General features: G+C 43.6%; 1 protein-coding gene across 1 annotated transcript in view; it reads left to right on the forward strand.

Moving 5' to 3' along the window:
• myo3b (myosin IIIB) overlaps positions 1-20,242 on the forward strand; it is a gene marked incomplete at both ends in the record, with an annotated part of 98,958 nt that extends 78,716 nt beyond the window's left edge. The window contains 7 exons of the mRNA XM_080752791.1: positions 1,765-1,861; positions 3,202-3,277; positions 3,769-3,852; positions 4,586-4,709; positions 19,166-19,266; positions 19,646-19,692; positions 20,110-20,242. Coding sequence (XP_080608917.1) covers positions 1,765-1,861; positions 3,202-3,277; positions 3,769-3,852; positions 4,586-4,709; positions 19,166-19,266; positions 19,646-19,692; positions 20,110-20,242 — 662 coding nt within the window. The remainder of the gene's footprint in view (positions 1-1,764; positions 1,862-3,201; positions 3,278-3,768; positions 3,853-4,585; positions 4,710-19,165; positions 19,267-19,645; positions 19,693-20,109) is intronic.
• Between the last annotated feature and the right edge of the window lie 1,163 nt (positions 20,243-21,405).

A 21,405-nucleotide genomic window follows, 5' to 3' on the forward strand; every position in this document is an offset into this window, starting at 1 on the left:
GGACCCCTGGTGGTCCCCTGTCCCAACATTGAGAAACAGTGATCTACCACTCATCCAAAGCAGGACCCCCCCCCCCCCCCCCAGCCAAGGGAGATACCAGCTGGTTTCTGGGCTGCAAGCAGAGCTACATAATGAGCTGTTGATATTGTCTTCTGAAGCTCTCCATTCAAATGGGAGACCAGAGGAATTGTCATGCAGTCCCACAAAAACATTGTGCTGTATTCCTTTTTCTTTCTACCTTTTATTTTATAAAAAAAAGAGAGAGAATAAAGGCCTGAAAATCTTATGGCTTTGCGGAACACCTTTTTGATCTCAATGAGTGGCCCACGAAACAGTAATAATTAATTAATAATGCATCAAGAAAAGCTTTTGAAAGTTTGGGCTAGCATTTGGTCCCCATGTTTCTGAAGAACAGTGCATACTGAGATCCCTCTCTTCCTTTCATCTCCTTCCCAGTAAAGGCAAGAGAGGGGCTTATCCCTTCTGTTTCCTCACCACTTCCTCTCTCAAATTCCTGGCCTATTACACAGCTCTCACATACCAGAAACAAGATGCCTTTTTATACTGTCAACCTTTTCATCTGAAATGTAAATTAATTCTTACTCAGTGTGCCTTGACGAAGATCAAAGTGGGCACATTAACCTTCCCGGGTCTCCCGCCCCGTCCCCCCCACCCCCTCTGAGGCTCTCACTGGAGGACAAGGGGAGGGTGCCAAGAGGGGGCTGGCGAGAGGAGGGTTGGGGGAGGAGACTTGGCATTGTTTCCCCTGGCTCTCCTGAGGGGCTGCCCTCATCTGGCACATGGAGCATCTGAGTCGCCTGCACACCTTGTGTAAATGTCCACCATTAAAACCATTCCAAATAACGCAGCGGAATGGGTAAACAGGGACCTGGTGTGAGAAAAGCCCCCTCTGTTGCCACCGTCTCCCCCCCCCCTTCCTAAAAAGAAGTGTGTTTGTGTGTGGGCAGTTAGGGTAGGGGGAGACCCTGAACCTGACATAAGTGGGGCCTCGGGCCCCCCAATGGTACACTCTAGCACGTTCACATTGTGTGTGTTCTCCGCAGCTTATAGCCTTTGAGGTGGGCCGCATTTGCATTCTGAAAATAAACAGATGCCTTTCAAATTTATGAGCCTGGTGGCTTCTCAGATCTCAGCAGGGCCTGGGGTGGGGGTGGGGGCACGCTCACCATCGATCAGATTAAACCATGCAAACTGAAGCCGTGGCTCACAATGCACTTGAACATTCTTTTCCTGTGCATATAATTTTACAAGTAAAACACAAAGCATTTGACTAAGTCACTTTGTAGGCATCGCTTACCATCCATCAAAGCCCATGTTGTCCCTTCATTCACAATATAACTGCTTGTGTACTTGCAGCAAACTGTACATTCAACTTTCTACCAGCAAACGCGATACTTTCTATTCAGTGTTCAGATGAAAATTTTAAACATAAATTCAGTGTTTATTAGGACTAACCAATGTATCAGAGGGGTGCTGATGGACACCACGTATATTCATTAGACTGTCGAGAGGCAAAAGAAAACGGTCTACTCTAGGTTCCCCAGAGGTCTGTACTTGGCCCCGTCCTTGTTTCCCCTCTACACCAAATATCTTTGCCAAGAACAGCTGATCTACAAGCTTACAAACTCACCATTGTGAGCTTGTAAATCTCATGTTTTCACAGAATGTTCCCTTATTGTGACATTGCTGGGGACGTTATGGTCCATGTGGTTAAACTACAGCATGTCTTGGTTGTGTATGCAGTTTACAGGGGCCATCGGGTGCGTCGGGATCATGGACTGCAGAGGCACAGATCTCTTCCTGAGGTTGGAGGGAGGAGCGCCATGGAGGAGCATTTTGGGTGAGTTTCTGCATTGTAGGGAGACTAGGGACTAAGGATATTTACCAAGTACACAGTAAAATTGTTAATTTAACTTAAATTGATCTGTAAGAGTTACATTAACACCAAAGATTGTGCTGCTGTAATGGTGTCGTTCTTTTTGTAATCTTAATGCCGAGAACAGGCTCTCATGTTTAGTTTACTTCTCAATATGACTAATTTACTATATATCGTTTTTTATTAAAATATTATAAGCTATAGTCCTGTCTGCGTTCTTAACGTGACAGGAGCTGGGACCACCAAAAGAGAGCCCCTCATTGAGCTGAATAAGGGACCACACTGCACATACCTGTCACTCATCCTCAGCCCTGCCAAGGCGGGCTTCTCAAGCCCTGTAATGTACTGCCGGTTAAACCACAAGAGAAAGCTCCACCCCGCGCACCACCTCCTTCAGTTTTTATAAATGTAATAAATATCTTTCCACAAAGATAGCGCACACTTGTCTGACCGCAAATGGGGGCCGGGCAGCGTTGCACTGCGCTGGTCTCCAGATGTACCGTACTGTACAGGGCAGAGGAGTTTGTGTTTATTCAGCATATGGGGCAGGCCGGTCATTAAGAAAGTATGTGCTAAGCAGGGGAACAGCCGCCAACAGCACAGCAGCACACATGGTGTCAGGACAGCGGTGGCGTTCACTTCAGCTCAGTCCCCGCGCTGCACTTCACATGTGTTTCCTTCTCTGGAAGGAAATCTCTGGCTGATTACATGTTGTTACAGGTTCCTCACTCAACAGACGAAGCATTTTAGATTTAGTTAAATGCTCAGTAATGCTTGACTGAACTCTCTAAACATAGGCCTGAATAATTTAACACAGTAAGTTAACGGTTTGACCATGAAGCTAAAAGGTTCAAAAGGAGACATTTCATAAATGGCTGCTGTTTGACTGTAGTACAAAGTGTTGTACATAGACTGTATGTTTCTTTATTTTTTATTAAAAAAAAAACACAATCTCAACCTAAAGCTGCCTTTTTGGTCAACGTTTCCAATCCCTCACCAGATTCTCAAATCGAGAGATTTCCACATCTGAAAAATGTTGTTCTTGGGTGTATACTCCATCTGAGCGAGCGTTTCATTTGGGAGTCTCACTTTTTTTCCCTCTCCATGTTTACAATCATATTCCTTGGTGCGAGAGAAAAACTTCAAACCTCCACTTAACAATTCTGTTTAATCAGTGTTGGACTCTCTCCATATAGATTTATTTTGACATGATCTGGCGCATTTCCCTCCTGTAAGATCTATGTTCTCACCTACATGCTGTTATTTTCCCTTTTGATATCTCCTCGCTCTGTGTTTACGTCCAGCAGCTACTGCTGCAGTTGCATCACCAAGTCCACACTGGATGAGAGGTTGCTTTTCTCCTCTCAAAGTATGACTACAGTTGGCAGGCAGCATTGTGTTTGTAGATGTGGCTTTAAATTACCCCACATCGTCTCATCTTATTAACACTAATGAGTAATGAGTTGTACTTGCATAGAAATAGACCACACAGAAATGGGCTTTGGGTGTCACACCAGATAAATAATAACTGGGTCTCTTATTTAAGGCTGTTCATTCCTTGCTAAAAACGCAGTATACATTGTAGGTTGAACATGATGCTTTATGATTTTTTTGTATCTATTTTATTAAGAAAATGTCCTTTGTTCCCCCAGGTCTAATGGCCCAAAGAGCACACGGTCATATCCTGATGTTAGAGGAAATGTAAGTAACAAAATAACAGTGAAATGTTTTTCTTATCCCCATGTATGCATAATACTTCACTTCTGCGAAGCCGCTTTAACATAGATTATTTGGGAAGGATTTTCTTTTCTTTTTTTTTCTTCTCAAGTCCTTGAGACAAAAGACTTCTCTTGCTCCAAACTCCATCTCAGAGGGGAAGACAGGGTGGTACGGGAATGAGAGAATCAAAAGGCTGGAAATTCACGGCTGAGAATAAATGCTTGCTGTTCCCCGAGGTGATTTGTCTTTGCGCTTCTCTTTCTACAGATGTTAGACCCCTTTTTTAGTAAAGACCTGAGGTTCTTTGGTAGCACTTTGATATCCTGCTCGAATTCAATATGTGAAATAGAAGAGCCACTCCGTGACTTGGAGCACATCACACTCTTTGAAGTCTGATCCAATTTTTGCTGCTCACCATTTGATGTTGAAAGGATGAAATGAGGAAAATGTACAGTTTTTGCCAGTAACTCTGCTGAGCATATGTAAGATTAAAAAAAGCAAAATCCTTTGGAGGGTGTACTTAGAAATGTTAAGCAGATTAATACTTTCCTATAGCTCTTTTATTCAAAGATAAAAATTAAATATGAGAGGAAGTCCTGTATATGCTGTATTTTCCCTGTTTCAGTCTCACAATTAAGTGGTTTGGTGCTGTTTGCTTGGAGGAAGGGCTAATAAATGGGCATATGCAATTGCATTAGCATGTGATTAACATTGCAAAGCACATTAATGGGTTTGAGTTTTATGAGTGCCGAATTGGAAATTAACTACAACTTCCACATGACTAAATAAAAGAGAAAAAACAAACACAACACTATGGGGCTTGCTTTAACACGTGGGCGCGTACATACGTGCATATGTGTGCGCGCACATTTGTGTGTGTGTGTGTGTGTGTGTGTGTGTGTGTGTGTGTTTTATCGTCTGTTTCCATTCATCTTCTGGGCGTGTTTGTTCTGTACCTCCTCTTTCAAGGTTGGCCCCGACAGCCGAGACAGACAAGTGAAAGACATCAAGAGAGACACAGACAGAGCGGAAGACAGTGTCGCGGAGCCTTGCAGGGAGACAGCCAGACTGCAGGACGCGCAGTGTAAACAAGGTAAGCCCGAGCACAGAGCTGGCGGGTGCAGGTAATTACACAAAGAGACAGGAGAAATCCTCCTTTAATGGATAAAGTGCCATTTTTAATACGGGACCCCTTTCCAACCTTTCATCCCAGCCAATCCTCTCCTGCCGTTCTTTGTTGTCAACAAAGGGAGAGAGCATTATGGGCGATCATTTCTGTGGTATTTTAATAACCTGGGTCAGCTCATCATAAACGTCTTGCGGTGGTGGTAGGGTGGGGTAGGTTTAGGAGTGCCACAAGCACTTCAAAGCTGTCATTCTCCCACATCGTGAGCCCTTTCACTAAAGATCTCATCAGTGACTCTAATAGACCCGCAGAGCAACGGTGACAAGAACATACACAAACCCTGATTTGTTGAACATATGTTTGGTTTGCTTTCTGCCCAAGGCAATGAATTACATTAATTCCGGCTGCCTGTAAGGCTGAGTGGGTGGCTACACAGGGGGCCTCCGATTATGGCCATCACCCAGCCCACCACTAGGTTGGAATGGGTAATGGGGTGGGGGGGGGGGGGGGGGGGCTGGCCCTTCATTAATGTTATTAGAGTCGGAGGTAAAAGACGGAGGTGGAATAGCGTTTAGCAACGTGGCTGAGAGATTACGGGGATTAGACATGATAATGTAACACAGACAGGGCTCTACAGCGGGCCCGGGATTAGTGTCAGCACGCCACAGCAGGTCTGGGTTAGATAGCGGCTAATTCGGTAATGCTGGATACAGGTGACCCCCGCTCCCAGCCATCACCGCTGCTGTGTTTGATGAATTCATAATGGCAGCATGATTATATGGATGGAAATGCTGAAATGGATGCCATTCTGTGCATTCTGGCATTAAGGTTCAAATGCATGTTTGACATGTTTTTTTCTTTGACATAATGTTGGAGCTTCTACTGTAATGGAACATGTGTGTTCCAGAATGTATTTGTTTCTTATTTACTTGGCGCTTCTGACCAACCTGCAGTAGACCCCGCTTCAGTTCATTTTTGCTTGATCGTTTCGATTGAATACTTTATTAGTTAGAAATGTAAACAGCACGTGTAAGACATAAGGCTAAAAGGATAACACCAACAAGTAATAGGGACTTGTTTCCATTGTGGTCCAATGTATTCATTTCATCAACATAGCATTTAAAAAAATACACAATAATATATGTCATCAATAAATACAAACACAATGGGCCCTATCTTGCCTTACTCCGTATCCCTAAACTTAATAGCTGTATTTTACTATTTTGAATTTTTTTTTTAAATAGTTCAACTTGCCGATCTACATCGACACATTTTGAGCTTGTAGATCAGCTATTTGAACTATTTTAAAATGTTTTTCAAAGTAATAAAACATGGCAAAAAGGTTTAGGTTTAGCGTAAGGCGGCACAAAATATAGGGCCCTTTATGTACAAAAGGGATGGGAAAATGACTTTTACCGACCCTTGTGGTCTCCTGCTAGATGTTTTTTCAGATCAATTTTGAAAGAAACCAGTGTTACACATCATAGCTTAGCTACCGATGCAACAGCTCACTTGCTGCTTTTATAGGGTCATGAATCCAGACACACGCACACACATACTTTTCTTTATAGTAAAATGACCACAAATTAAAGCAAAACTGGGAAATGGTAGTGGAAACCATGGATGTTCTTCTGTCTTTGAAGCTTGTGGCAAAAAAATGGGCATCCTTTCCTATTTTCTATGCACATTAGTTTGACAACACAATTTAGGAAGCCAAATAAACTCTCCTTGCCCTTCCTGAAGCAACAGTATTCATTAATGCTTCAGCTGGTTTGTGTGGAGAGAGCGCACAGATTTTCAGGTATTCATCATCGACCACTTTTCCTCCCCCTGTTTCTTTTCTGAGGTCTGCTTGTGGCTCAGATTGCTTTCAGGAAACCTTATTTGAATATGTTGAGGGAGGCCACGGTGGCTCAGGCACCCAGGGCACACTTTGATCCCTCCAGATCTGAGGGCCTTTTCTTTTTTCCATCCCGAGGTTGAACAAGTCATGGAAGCATGGCCCTGCCAGATGTTTGGAGACCAGGCTCCTTCCTCTGTCTCACGCTGCTGTCGCCCCTGGTGATCGCTTCCACACTGGGGCTGCAGTACGTCCTGGAGTGTTTCAGGACACCAATGGAGAAAACCCGAAAATTAGCCGTGGAAATCAGATCCATCCCGTCCCAACAATCCTATCCTATCAACACAGAGCACACGCACACGCGCACGCGCACGCGCACGCGCACGCACGCACACGCACACGCACACACACACACACACACACACACACACACACGCGCACACACATTGATTGATCTTAGTTGTACAGTGTTCCAGCCCAGCCCTATAAATGATTCTTCAGTCGTTCAAATAACCTGCTGTTGGAGAGTACTTTTTCATTTTTGTGTTTGACACCAGACAGTGAACTATTCTCAATCTTTAGCCAAAAACCTGTAGTGCCGCATTTTATGGCGAGAAGAGAGCATCAAAGTACTTTGTACTCATGTCACTCTTTGATGGCTGAAGTGCCACCCTCAGACTTTGTCATGTTCTGCTGCTCAAAAAGTTGCTCATCTGTCATGTAAACCAAGCACCTGTCTCCAGAGCCTGAATATTAATTCAGTATGAATATGTTTCAAAAAATGACTCACAGACGTGTATGGAGGGAAAGAGAGAGCAAGCAGCAGATATGATCAGGGTGCCACTTATGCACCTCGTGTGGTAAACAGGATGGTGCAGAGGATCAGTCAGAGCTGACTTTATGGTTTATGAAAGCTGAGCTACTTATGTTAACAGGCTTTTTGAAGATTATAGTTGTGGTAAACATACATGTCAAGTGAGAGACACTGGTGAGAAAGTGGAGTCACACCACAAGACACCCCAAAAACAAGGATGGGGAAAAACAAGTAGCTTTGAGTTAAGGTCTTATTGATTATAGTTCTGTACCCTCAGTCCATACCATGGTCCAATCGATGAGAACTGATTTTGATGGTGCCCTTGAGCCGGCTCCCAACACTTTCTTCATAACATCTCGACAAAGTCAGTGGAGAGTTAGCATTAGGATGCGCTGCTACCCACAGTGAGGTAAACCCACGTGTCATTAGCTGATCCATCTCACTCTCCTAGCACCCAGCTCGCTCCTTACCGACAACTCTGAAACCACTTGTCACATGTTCCTCCCCCTACTGCAGGCTTGCAAAGGCCAGCTGCTGTTCATACACACACATCCCCTACCACCAGCACCACCACCACCACCACCACCACCATCATCACCACCACCATCATCACCACCGGCAGCAACATCATTTCAACATACATCTGTCAGACAAATGAACCACCCTCTCCATGTTCTCCACACAGTACGCTCCCTCCCTCTCGCTGTCTCTCAGCCTTTTGATTTATCTGTCTGTCTCCACGTATTGGAGCGCCTCAACCGGATGCCTTCAGTTTTAGGCAAATTACAGGCGAGACGCAACTGCAGCTGCAGAGATTTGGAAGGGATAGGAAAAGGACTCAACTCGACGGAAGGAGTTGCTTCTGTCTGCCTCAACCTACGTAATCCTCTTAATGTCAGTGGGAGTAGTTAACAGGATGTACATCCAAACTACTCATCATCACATTTTCGGCAGCGTAATCTCTTCAAACATAAAATCAAGGTAGAGGATGATAGTGTAACTTCTCTGTGGTAACAAAAGTGCACAGAGTCATTTGATGTAGTTTGGGAAAGTTTCTCATGCGCAAAATGCAGTGATTTTGCGGTGTTGGTAGTGGTTGTGGTTGTTGTGCTACCTTTACAAATGCCCTGTTCAAAATCAGACAGACAATGATGATGACAATGATGAAGTCAGTGACAGGTATCAAAGTAACATATATAGCATTTGCAACATTATTGTCATGTTGCAAAACGAGTAAATACCTGTCTCACTAGTTATCGACGTAGTATATCATAAATAATCTACAGTATCTACAGTACATACACCCAGTGCCATTCAAAATACATTACAGATCATTTTGGGGTCTGGTTTCCCTGTAACTCATTAGCCCTTTTCCTCTTATTTTAATTCACTTATTCTGCTGGCCCACAATGATGCATTATACACATGTCCGACAAATGATTGACTTCCCCAAAGTCAGTGGAATTGTTTTCCCTCTGTATGCAAAAATGTCTTTGGGAGTCAGGGTCCCAAATCTGCCATCAGGGGAAATGATTGATTTCGGTGTGAAAAATTGGTTGTAAGTAACAACATCCTCTGCCTGCATTAGTGAAAAACAGATGCAGGCATTGCCCTTTGGTGCATTATCTGCAGAACCTAGTGATTTTCCTAGTGAGTCTTATAATTCAAAGCACATGAGTTACCATTTAACTATGATGTCCCAAATGAAGACATTGGTAATAAATCACAGGAGTCCTGAAATGTTCTGGAACTCCTCTCAAAGTTTGACTGCAAATATCTATTTGGGGTCTCTCTGTTTGCAATTGGCAACTAATGTGCATGTGTGTGCGTGCACGCTGTATGCTCATACATACATCTGTCAGACTGTGTGTGTGTGTGTGTGTGTGTGTGTGTGTGTGTGTGTGTGTGTGTGTGTGTGTGTGTGTGTGTGTGTGTGTGTGTGTGTGCGTGCGCGTGCGCATACTACGTGCGCAGAGAGGGAGGTTTGTGAGGTAAAGCGAGGGGTCTGGGTTGCACATGCCTCATTTAGACATCAAAGAACCCTGCTGATGATTTTTCCTTATAATCCATGCCTTTTGGTGCCTCTGCACTCTCCATCTGAATAAACAAAGCCCAAGTGGCTCACTGTGGTCTGGGAGAAGTCAGGTGATCCCAGCACGTGAGTCAGGAAGGAAATCGATACATCTCTAATTTATTCCACCAAAAAATCCCTTTTAGCGGTTCTTTTATGTTGTTTCTCAGCTAGCATTCTGATTTTCAGGGGATTTCAAAGTGGTATTTAGAGATGTAATGCGAGTCATGTGCCTCTCTTTGAAAATGAAAGAAACACCTATCTCAAAAAGAATTCCCATCCTTTTTATCTCGAGAAGCAAGCATGTACAATATGTAGGTCTTTCACGAAGAGGAGTAAATAAATTCTGCCAGGCTTTCTTTTGATAGGGAGGAATCAATACTGTTTGAATTCCATCGCTTCTGTATTCCCAGTTGACCATTATTTCTTCCCACCCCAAAACACCAGACGTTCCCCTCGATCATTTAGCAGCCCTTGTGTAAGCCACTGTCTGACCCTTTCCAAGATCTGCCTGCCTGGGTCCAAACAGGACTCCCATGCCAGAAGCTGGTTTGGCAGCCTGTGTTGCCTGTAAGATATCTACAGGAACAGCATTCCTCTGGGGCTGGCCTGGATCAAATGGCAGTGATTTCCCAAACAGAGGCGGAGATGGGAAGCCTGACCCATCCTCTGATCTGCTACATGCTTTAATCGCTGCGGGTCAGGATGGATAAATGGTCATGTTGAAAACCCCTGCGTTGTGTTTCTCCTGGGCTGCACCAGCAGAGTGGGATTCTGGAACAACCGCAAGATCCTCCTTTTTCCATTCATGGTGGATGGTCTGAGACCAACACAGAAAGCCTCTCCTCAGATATCCACAAGGAGTCTGTGCTTTGTGCAACATAGGTTCACTTTGCAGCGGTGTTGATTTCATCGACTAAAACTATGACGAAAAATGTTCGTCGACTACCTTTTTTCACAGACGAAAACTAAATGAAAACTAAGCTATGATGACTAAAACTAAGACTAAATATATTGACAATTTCGTCAACAAATAAAAACTAGACTAAAATGTGGAGTGGAGAAGAGATTTTTAACTAAAAGACAAGTCTTTTTATGTTTGGTTGTGTGTATTTCAGGTGACTAACATACAGTATGTCTAAAACATACATCTTTTATTCAAAAGATTATGACTAAAACTAAATAAAGATTGGTGTCAAAATCAACACAGGCTTGCAGTGAATGCTGTTAGGAGGAGTCAGTCCGTAATAATGAAAGTTAAGTCAAACATACATTTGCTGTGATGTGTTCTTGATTGATTGATTGATTAATTAATTGATTGATTGAATATTTTATTACAGCAGTACAAGGGGTTAAAATGCCCAAATGGATGAGACAAAAAAAATATTGTTTTAATATTTTAGTACAGCAGTACAAGGGGTCAAAATGCCCAAATGGATGAGACAAAAAAAGGATTGTTTCCATTGTTTCAATTATGGTCCATTAAACATTTAACACTCAAACAGACTGTTGTTTGTTTTTGTTGCACAAACAGTGCAACAAACATGTACAGTATACAAAAAATACACAGTTTAAAACAATTGATGTAAACAATAGGGATGGGAATCATGCACCTCCCGATATGAGATTTTGTCAAAGTAAAATCTCAGTGTTAATTTAACTTGAGTTATTGTGCTAATGCCTTGCTTTATATACACCCTTCGTATGGGGAGGGAAAAAACTGCAGAGTGCATGATAACTCATAACTGATATCAGCCCTAGGGCTGATACAGCTCCAGCTGGTGAATCAGTACAGGCTGGATTGCCACTGCATGCTGTGAACTGCAGAAGGAACTCAACATGTCAAATTGGCACCATGATTGTTGAATTTCAAAAATACTTATTGTCCAACAAAACTGGATCAGCGTTGTTGTTATAAACAAAATCATCACCTCTGTAATTCATCTTAGTAACGACAAATAACGCGGTGATTTTTGAGCCTCGGTGCAGTGATTTTTGAGCCTTGGTGCACCACGTAGACTAGATTCAGTCAGGAAGCGAATGCATTGCAGACTGCAGAGACCATAGAGTTATTAGTCTGGGATCACTTCACTTTTCGAGGTTTGATCCGGTTTGGGAGAGGAAACCACTTTACGTCATGCTGTAGTACTCAAAGGACTACAATTTGCCGGAACTATCAAACCGGTTCAGTTTTAACCCAAAATAATTCCTCTGCGCTCAAGGACATACTTTTAGGGCCTACCTAATAAACTCCTTGGTGCGGCGTAGTTTTGCTTTTGAAAAATGTGTTTGGGATATGCATCTTTTATTCCAACTCGTAGCGACTGGCAAGACTACACTAGGCTACTCCAGCATTTTAATAGGGATTCGGGAAACAAACGGAGGGAACCAAAACAAAGCGACGACGCTTCTTCGGCTTGTGGTTTCCGCCTAGACCGGATCAAACCGCCCGTTGTCAACGATCGGTTATAGAGTTATAAGAAGAATAGAGGACGGACAGCCCCGCCCCCAGCCATTCACTTCAATGCAAGTGCTCAGTGGCGTTTTGAAGCATGCGGAAGTAGCTGAATCCAGGTGCATTCTGGGGGAAATTGACACATAATTATGTGCCAAAATGTTTGACGTCGAGACGTAATGACGCCACGAACGACGTCGACGTCCATTGAACCCTATTGTAGACCCCAGCGGCGCGCTCATATGCTCGTGCATGTATGTTTCACCCCGCCTGAAGTTCCAGTTTTGGCCAGTAGGGCGGCCGCTTCAATGTTTACAAGCCGTTCTGGGGGCTTGGCAGAGACACGCAAGATGCGGCTAAATGGTAAATGGTGCATTTATATAGCGCTTTTATCCAAAGCGCTTTACAGAGATTGTGCATTACATTCACCCATTCACGCACACATTCATACACCGGTGGCGGAGGAAACCATGCAAGGCACCAACCTGCTCACCGGGAGCAACTAGGGGTTCAGAGTCTTGCCCAAGGACCCTTCGACATTAACTCAGGGGGAGCCCGGATTCGAACTGGGATCCCCTTCGGGAACCCTTCGTGCTCTAATAACGGTTTCTCTACCCTTGAGCTATGCCGCCCCGACTACTGTAGTAAACAACGAGACAGACAGTCAGAGCGGACAACCACAGAGCTAGCCTTATATTTAAGACATCTCCTAGCGAAACCTCAGCAATTTGTGACTTGTGGCGTCGTCACGTTAATGTTAATGTATTGTTAATCTAAGGCTACCAACGAGCCATCACAATGTCTCTACATCATAACATAACAGCAGGGCTTCTCAAAGTGAACTAAGTGCCATACTCATAACAACAGTCCATTGTGCCTCAGAATACTTTGATAATATTTCAAATGTAGGCTATCAATATTACCTCAGTTAAACCTAGTCCTAGAGCCTCTATGCTTTGTAAAACGCTGCACTGTACTTGAGTAATTTTTCTATACACAAACTCTTCACAAAATAAAAGATTACAAGCTCACAACGCATCTTAACTCAATAACTGCCGGGTGCCGCTAGGTGCCGCTAGAGTGCCAGCCATTCTCCCGTAGGCATTCACTATCACATCCGGGTCGCCAGCCTGAACTGGCTTGGCTTTTCACTCGAATGAGTGCTATGCTAGCGAGCCGGAGGAAGTTAGCTATCAGTTAGCAATCGACTATATCATTTTTTAGAAGAGCGATCTAAAGTTATTCAGCCGCCAAAATAACTTGTCTGCTGGCCTCGGAACACAATCCGGAGAAAATCCGCTGTAAAGATGTGTTTTTCTATTGGAGTGGGCGGCGTGGCGCGGCCTTTTCTTCCCATTACGGGCCGTGTAAACAGAATCGCGGCCTTGTGCTAGGATGCTAAATTAGACCGGAGGCATCGTTGATGCCTCAGATTATTTGATTAATTTTACTAAATGAACCGAAAAATGTCGGTTCTTGTAATCCTTAATACGTCTTGCTGAAACAGCGTTTTTTTGGGGGGGCTCTAAATTTTTTTCTAAACCATTTTCAATGGAATAAATCATCGGGACAAGTAGAATGGCTCGTTGGGAAGCGGTGGAGGAGCCAGGACCACCCACGTCGCTACTAGCAGCTCAGGGTAAGCGAAATAGATTAAAAAATTAATGTGAAAGAGTTAATGTGAGCTTGTAGATCGGCTATTTTTGGTTAATGTTCCCCCCAAGTATAAAAGTTAATTTCAATCTGACCTAATGGAAACATATTTTCTCAAAGATTCTGGACAGTAAGCCTATTTGTCATTGTTCCAATAATAATCTAGAATTTGAATAAAGCAAGTATTTGTCTACTCCCATGTCGATATGGGTATTATAGTATCTATTTAAGGTAGTTTTAGAAGAGATGAAAGATATGCGATTAATTTGCGATTAATCGCGATTAACTATGGACAATCAGCGATTAATCAGATTAAATATTTTAATCAATCCCCAGCCCTAATATATACATTTGGCTTTTTTGATGGTGAACACTAGTCTGACAGGAAATGCGGAGAGAGAGATGGGGAGTGACACACAGCAAAAGGTCGTCGAGATCGGCAGTCCAACCCACAAGATAGCATGCTGTCAGGCCTAGGTGCCTGGACCACCACACTAGCTACCCAGGCCCCAGAAGTAGTTTTCATTTTTTTATTTTCTTCTTCCAATATATTTTCCAACGGTAAACAACGCAAGCTGAAACTAGAGGGTTTGGATTACACTGTTGTTTTGGAGTTTATAAGCAGATGTTTGATATAGCTTTGCTGTTATTAATCTTGGACTCCTTACTTCAACGCATATAGTATTTTCTTCTTCTTTGAGCGGTACTAACCGCTCCTACATCTGGCTTTGTCTGTTTGTCGCGCCCCATCTGTCTGTTTGTGCGTATGTCCTGCCCCATCCTACTTTGGCCAAGCTTCGCGGACGCTTAATGAAACTAGAAAGATGCAATTGGAAATTGCAAGTGTGGTTGCCATGACTATATTCTGTAGCAACCTAACTGTCATGTGAAGCTCAACCAATACTCGAGCTAGCACCACTCCTCAAATGTTTTTCCTTCAATTTTCAATGGCATCTGATTCACAAAAAGGTTTATCTAGTGGTGAAAATAGTTTCCCCAGGACTACAGTGTGTTGCCCTGTCGGGCAGCCACACTAATTAACTCATAAATAGCACCGCTCACTTTACACGGGGTGTGATTTTTATTTTTATTCTTCCGAAAGTTTTCCTTTTGTTCACGTGGTGTGTAAACGATAGAAATAAAGTAATTTTTTGGGTGAACTACTTACTCCTTTAAGTATTGCGCTTCTGTAAATATATTGGCCATTATGCAATACCAGTTGTACCCATGTCAGAATATAGAGATACAGGGTCCATGATGTTGTCAGAAACTGCTGACATAATGTTGATGACCTACATATATTGTATAGCGTATATGCAAATGGGGTTCCATTGTTCACGCTACCACTTACTGTATATTGATACAGCGGCACAAACTTTCCACAAAGCTCTGCCAATCAGGGCAGCTGATGCCTACACCTCACCCAAAACACACAGAGATTTGCTGCGCCCTCAACAGCCCTGCGGACATCTGGATTTGTCCAAAGCTGTTGTACGCCCACTAAATGTCCAGGCTCTGAAGCGTGGCCTACATCTGGCCTATATCTGTGATTATGTGATTTCTTTTTCTCTTCTCTGAAACCATTGAATTCCCACGCAGACCCCCTGCCCAGGTCATCATGCCAAGTATGAAGTTGTTCCTTGTTATGCCCAGTACAGACAGATACTGTATACAAGTTATGTGAGATTTCTGGACATCTACAGGGCCCTCACACCTACGTATGTCACACCGCCGATCCGATCATTAGGTGTCTCGGTAGCCTGACTTGCAGCTTGCCACTGCTCTGTATCCTCCTCAGTGTCAGCAGCCTGACATACAGCATCTTGCTGACTGCTGTGGGCACGTTGCTGCTTGGTTGCGACCGCCAGGTCGCAGTTACTATCAAAACCTCCACCGGCTGTCCGTCAGTCAGTCTGTCACGTCACGTCACACTTTTGCCCTACTCATATCTCCGCCACCGCTGCTGCTCACGAGGAATTCCCGGGGACCACCGACTCCTGGTGCTCCAGAACAGATGCAAAAGTGGTTGCGCCCCCTAGTGGAGGACCCCCCCCACCGCCGGGAAAAAATATGGGAAAATAGTCAAAAGTAGCCGATCATACATGTGACCTGACGGTCGCTTATCTCCCGATTAGGGAGTCTTACTGGTTATTACTTGAGTGCCACAAGCTGGAGTTGATGATGTAGAAACGTCTCTGGACTGGACTTGGAATAGGTTCTAGGTGTAACAGGGGCCCCCAGGGGGCACATGTGAAAATATGTGTTGTGTTTGACATTAGTGCATGTTCCAATCCACTCCATATACAATATGTGCATTTGAGTCCATATACTGTACTTTACCCATTGTCACTTTTTTTTTTACTTTTGTTTTGATGACTCATCACTTTTCACAGTTTTGTGGGGGAGAGATTTAGCCCAAGGAATGTTTTTCATACAAAACAAATGTGTGCAATGGATTCAGAACCATGAAAAAACCCTAGTTTGACCCCTCACATGCTACTTAAAGCAGATAATTTAATTATTTCAATATTTTTCTTTTCCTGTATAGTGAAATCGATGGGACAGGGAATATAAAAATGGCCAAAACATTTTTTCACAATGTTTCCGTCAGAGCAGGCCCCTCATTCTGTAGACCTTAATGACCAAACTAATAGATAAAACGGAAATAAAAAGTACGGCATGACATCACAGGATCAACCCTATTTCTTGAGCTTTTGGGCCTGCAGGGTCCCTGACTACCCGGTTTCCCAGCTTCCCCAGCCCCAGTCTGTGTCGAAGTGTCCCTGAGCAAGACACATAACCCCTGAGTGCTCCACAAGATGCTGCCCATAGAGGTATAATATAAACTAGAGCAGGGGTCTTCAACGTTTTCAGGCCAGGGACCCCCAAACTTATGGGGAGATTCAGCAGATGCCACATTTCACTATATAAATATACAGTGACAAATACTCCAAAGGAGTTGCAAACTACTTTATTATTATTATTGTCTCCGCCATAACGAAAGGCATGGCCGAGACTATGTTTTTGCTCCTGTCTGTCCGTCCGTGTCCTTCCGTCCGCGTGTCCTTCCGTCTGTGGACAGCTAATCTCCAGCACCGTTGGCACGATGGCAGCGAAACCGTTCACGCAACACTCCCTGGTCCAGAGTCCTGCAACAGGTCGGGGCCCTGCGGGTAACCGACCGGTACACCGACGGGTACCCGTGTTTGACGGGTGAAAGCGGGCGTAATAAATTCTATTATAAATTTGCGGGGACGGGCGGTGCGCGACGGGTGAGTGAAATTTTATTGTGTAAATCAGACAACTGTTTCTGCCTAAAGAACGTCATAGGAGCGCACATATTGAGCAGCAGGACAGAACCACGACATGCATACAGCATTGTTTCCGCCTAAACAACGTGGAGCACACACAGTGGGAAGTGGCACTGGGCAGCAGGACGCATATAACACAGACAGACAACCACAGCACACACCAGCACGTTAGCCCATGTTCTCATCATAGCAAGGGTGGTTTAAGAGTGGCAGCTAACCTGGCGTTTATGTAAATACTGTATCTTGCGTCGCAAACACTGAGGGCGGCGTGCGGGGACAATCGAGTGTGATGCCAATTGGAAGCACGCACGCACAGCTGTAGGCTATTTACTGCATGTTATCACGGGTAGTAGGGCGGGCGACGGGTACATTTTTTGACAGGGAGGGCGGATCTGGTTTTGACTTTTATATAATGACGGGTAACGGGTCGGTCCATGGATCTGATTAATGACAGGCGGGGCGGGCGCGGGTTGCCAAAATTGGACCTGTGCAATGCCCATATTTGGTAATGCCCATATATGGGCATGTTTTGACATAACATTGTTGACTATCATGCAGGGGTCTCCATATATAGATAACTGGTCCGATATACATCACTGGCCAGATGGCCAAGAATTGGCCCGACCTCGCCCGCGCCCTGAGGCGTCTTACTAGTTATTATTATTGTTATTATAACGTCATGCCCAGGACACACACACACATACACACACACACACACACACACACACACACACACACACACACACACACACACACACACAATTCTGGACTCCTAACATGCAGTACACATTAGCTCTCACATCAACCCTAACTTCAGGGGCACCTAAATATTCAGGAGAAAAGAACCACCATAACAAGTCATAAACAGGTGTACATGTTAACACCTCTAAGGCACTGAAGGATACAGTAAGTTAGCTGATATCACAGAACTGCTCTGAACTTTATGGGCATTTCCAAAGTCTAAATTTAGTAAACCTATGCTGGTTTGAATAACACGAAGAAAGCAGAGGATAGACGGTGGCGTGGCAGGGGCTCTGGTCTTTGATGTATAGAGGATTGAGATGTGATGAGGTCTGTTCAAAGTGAGATGGAAAAAGCAAATGCAGCTTTAGTCAAGGTTGGGAAGCCAAGGTAGGAGGATGATGAGGGAATGTCCTGTTTCACTCAAAACGCAGGCGAAGAAGATGAAACGTTATCTGACATTAAATATAGATGCTTCCTTGTAAAGGTGTCTGGATTTTGAAACACTTTTGTAAGCAATAAATCTTGAAATGCTCTCGTAGAAGAGTGTGGAAAAACATAATTATTGTCTAATGTAACAGACAGTGATATTCCACATTCTGTCATGTGCTGAATTCACTTTGATGAACATTGGGAGAAAACATTGTTGGCCTGGCAAAGTTACTGCCTTTACCAACACAGCCAGTCAGTGGGTGGCATTGAGGCAGAGTGTGCAGATTGCTTTTCACTCTGTTCAACTGCTTAAACAAGCATTTGACACTGGGCGGAGAAATGCCATCCCCCCTTTTCAGTATAATGTAAATACAATGTGTTGTGGTTTGTAGAGCATTGGTCATGGCATCTCGGAGCTATTCCGGTTTAAGGCTACTTCAGTATTATCGGATACCTAGAATTTATTAATTAATTAATGTATTTATTTATTGGTAGTCAAAATTATGAAGTGTACAATTCCACATTAGTACAGTATTAGTATACATTTATATTGAAAGGGGAATTTCTTCTTTTAAGGAGAGAGAAATCTGCAGCAGACCTGAGAGGGAGATAATGTAGGCGAGACGCACACGGAAGTCTTGTGGTAGGATGTAAACAAGCCAACAAGGGCATGTGTGGTTCCGGAGGTTAATCATCTTAACCACTATGCCACCAACAGACATGTTGTACTTTGCTATAATTTAACCGCAGTGTGCTGGCAAATGTTTATATGCAAATATAGACACCTGTCTGTCTGTAAAGATTAATTACAGGGACATTTGTTTCTAGTTTATTCAATTTTACTGGGAAAGCATATCTGCTCAATTTCAATAATCTTAAGTCAGTCTTTTTTAAATATACATACGGTAAATGTTTTACCACTTAATAACACATTGAGAGGAGGATAACAGTAACACCCTCAGTTTTAATTGAACTATGGCGATTTTACTGTGCCTGGAATGGATGTTGCTCTTGTCATTGTTGTTGTTGTGGTGGTGCTTATTGTTGAGTGGAGCTCAATGCCCCATGGCTCTGGGCTGTGTCTCAGTGGTTCTCCTCTGTTGCAGGTCCAGTGCTGAAGCTCCAGCACAGAACCCCTCGCCGGCGGGGCCAGCAGCTCAAGCTGCTCAACAGCCCCGAAGACAGCATATACTATAACCAGCTAAATGTGAGTTCAAAGTGGCGATAAAAGGCCTTTGTCTGACTTCGGTTCCAGATGATAATACAATTAAATCTACCTGTGCCAGACCCCTGGAGCCCCGCCCCCACGTTTCTCTGCCTCTTGTCTTGAACATGTGCTTATGTTCTTTATCTGCTGCTTTCATGTCAGGATGTCTGCCTTCACGGTGAATAATTGATGTGGTTTATCAAAGCTGAGCAAGATGCATGCTTCATCAGGCTCACTTGAGCCCTTTGATCAAAAAAAATTATGCTGTGACTTCTGATATTATCAGCATCTGCTCGCATTCAACACAAAATCACTTTGAATTAAAAATTAATGACTCTCTGCTCATCTTTTGACTGTGCGCTCTTGGCCCTATCCTCAGAGAACTCTGGATTACCAGGGGAGCAAGAGGAAGCCGAGGAAACTTGGGTAAATAACTGCTTTCCTACTTACAGCAACTCTAAACAGAGCGGGTCCTTTGTGGAATTGATGAATCCAGAAATGGAGTTGTTTTCTTATAATGTAAATGGAGTGCTGAAAATACCAGGCTCTTCATGAGCAGTTGCTCTGCGTCATTAGAGACCGGGTTACATATTAAGGCTTTGTCAGCATGCTAATTTTAATTGTTCATGGTCTGACTTGTATTTGTTCTATAAATGATATTCCATTTTAGTCGACAAGATTGGTATGCGGGAAACAGAAACAGAATTCAGTATCCCATCAGCAAATATTGTCCTTTTATTCTATTTTGTACCCCTCCTGGGTTATAGATGATGTGCTGTTATTTTCTCATAATATACCACTTTTTCCCATCTTCTTTCATATCTTTTTTCATATCTCCCACAGTCAAGTCAAAGTGCTGGACAGCGAGGATGAGTACTACAAATTATTGTCAACTGTGGAGTCAATCCCAGAGGAGGACTACGGGGCTGGGCCCCCTCCCACCCCATCTAGAGGGCCTCTTGTCAGTCAGAGCTGAGCCTTTACAGCCCCTGTCAGCCGGTAAGACAGGAGCACCAGACAGATAGACAGACATTCCAAAGAATAGTGGACGTGGTGTGCACAGCACGTAACACTGACACACACAACAAGTGACACAAGAGATATGTTCAATTATGAAGTGATACATATCATATTTGTGGTGAATAATAACACTGCATTGTTTTTAGCAGTTGCTTAAAATCTTTTAGCCCTATAATTGGATCTGCACGAAGTAATTGGTGCATTTTATTATTGACACTTAAGACTTAAGAAAAAGGTTCAGATGTTGCATAAACAAGTATTAATGAATAACGATGAACAGAACAGCAAAGAAAATGTGACCTCATGTGGTGCAGTGGGAGGAGAAGACTAATTCAAAATGATAAAGTGTATTGTGACTAAAAAGAACATGTGGAGAACATTTAAATGCCAAGCTTCCATTCATAGCATCAGATTTTCTGCTGTGCCACGGGTGGGGTGGAGTTCTTAATATCGTATAGGCGGGGCATTGAAAACTTAGATGTCTAAACAACTCTGTTGTGAGTCTGATTTATTTTCAAACATAATTGCTTGAAAATAAATTAATGAAATAATTATAAAAAGCTCCACCGGCTCTCCCTCCCTCCCTCCCTCGGTCACATCACGTCACGTCACACTTTTGCCCCTACTGTTATCTCTGGCACCGTTGGCCCTATCGAAGCCAAACTTTGCACACACATTCATTGGATGGCAAATCACAACCTCTGCCCCTGGTTTCTCACATGGTCCTCTCCTAGCGCCACCATCAGGCTGATTTTTTAAAAACACATTTTGGACACCACTCCTACAGATTTTGCCCTAACATCATGAAAGCGGTACACAGTATCTCTGAAGTCATGTCATCAACATGGGTCTGTCCCATTTCCCATATTCCCTCCTGATCTATGTCCTGGCTATGATTGCCTTCTAAAGTTTGTGTATGAGACGTGATGATCGCTTATCTCCCAATTTGGGAGTCTTACTGGTGTCTATTGTCTAAGAAAACATTACTCCCCCTTACAGGTTGCCCTACTGAGGGATTTCTTGTAGTTAGAGAGGCTTTGAGCTGCCTGTATGCCAGAATCACCAAACAGCGAGCGAGCAGGTGCATTTTACTCTTAAGAACAGGAACCTTCTCTGAAG

Source organism: Nannobrachium achirus, assembly GCF_963921795.1.
Source record: "Nannobrachium achirus genome assembly, chromosome: 22".
NCBI lineage: Eukaryota > Metazoa > Chordata > Actinopteri > Myctophiformes > Myctophidae > Nannobrachium > Nannobrachium achirus.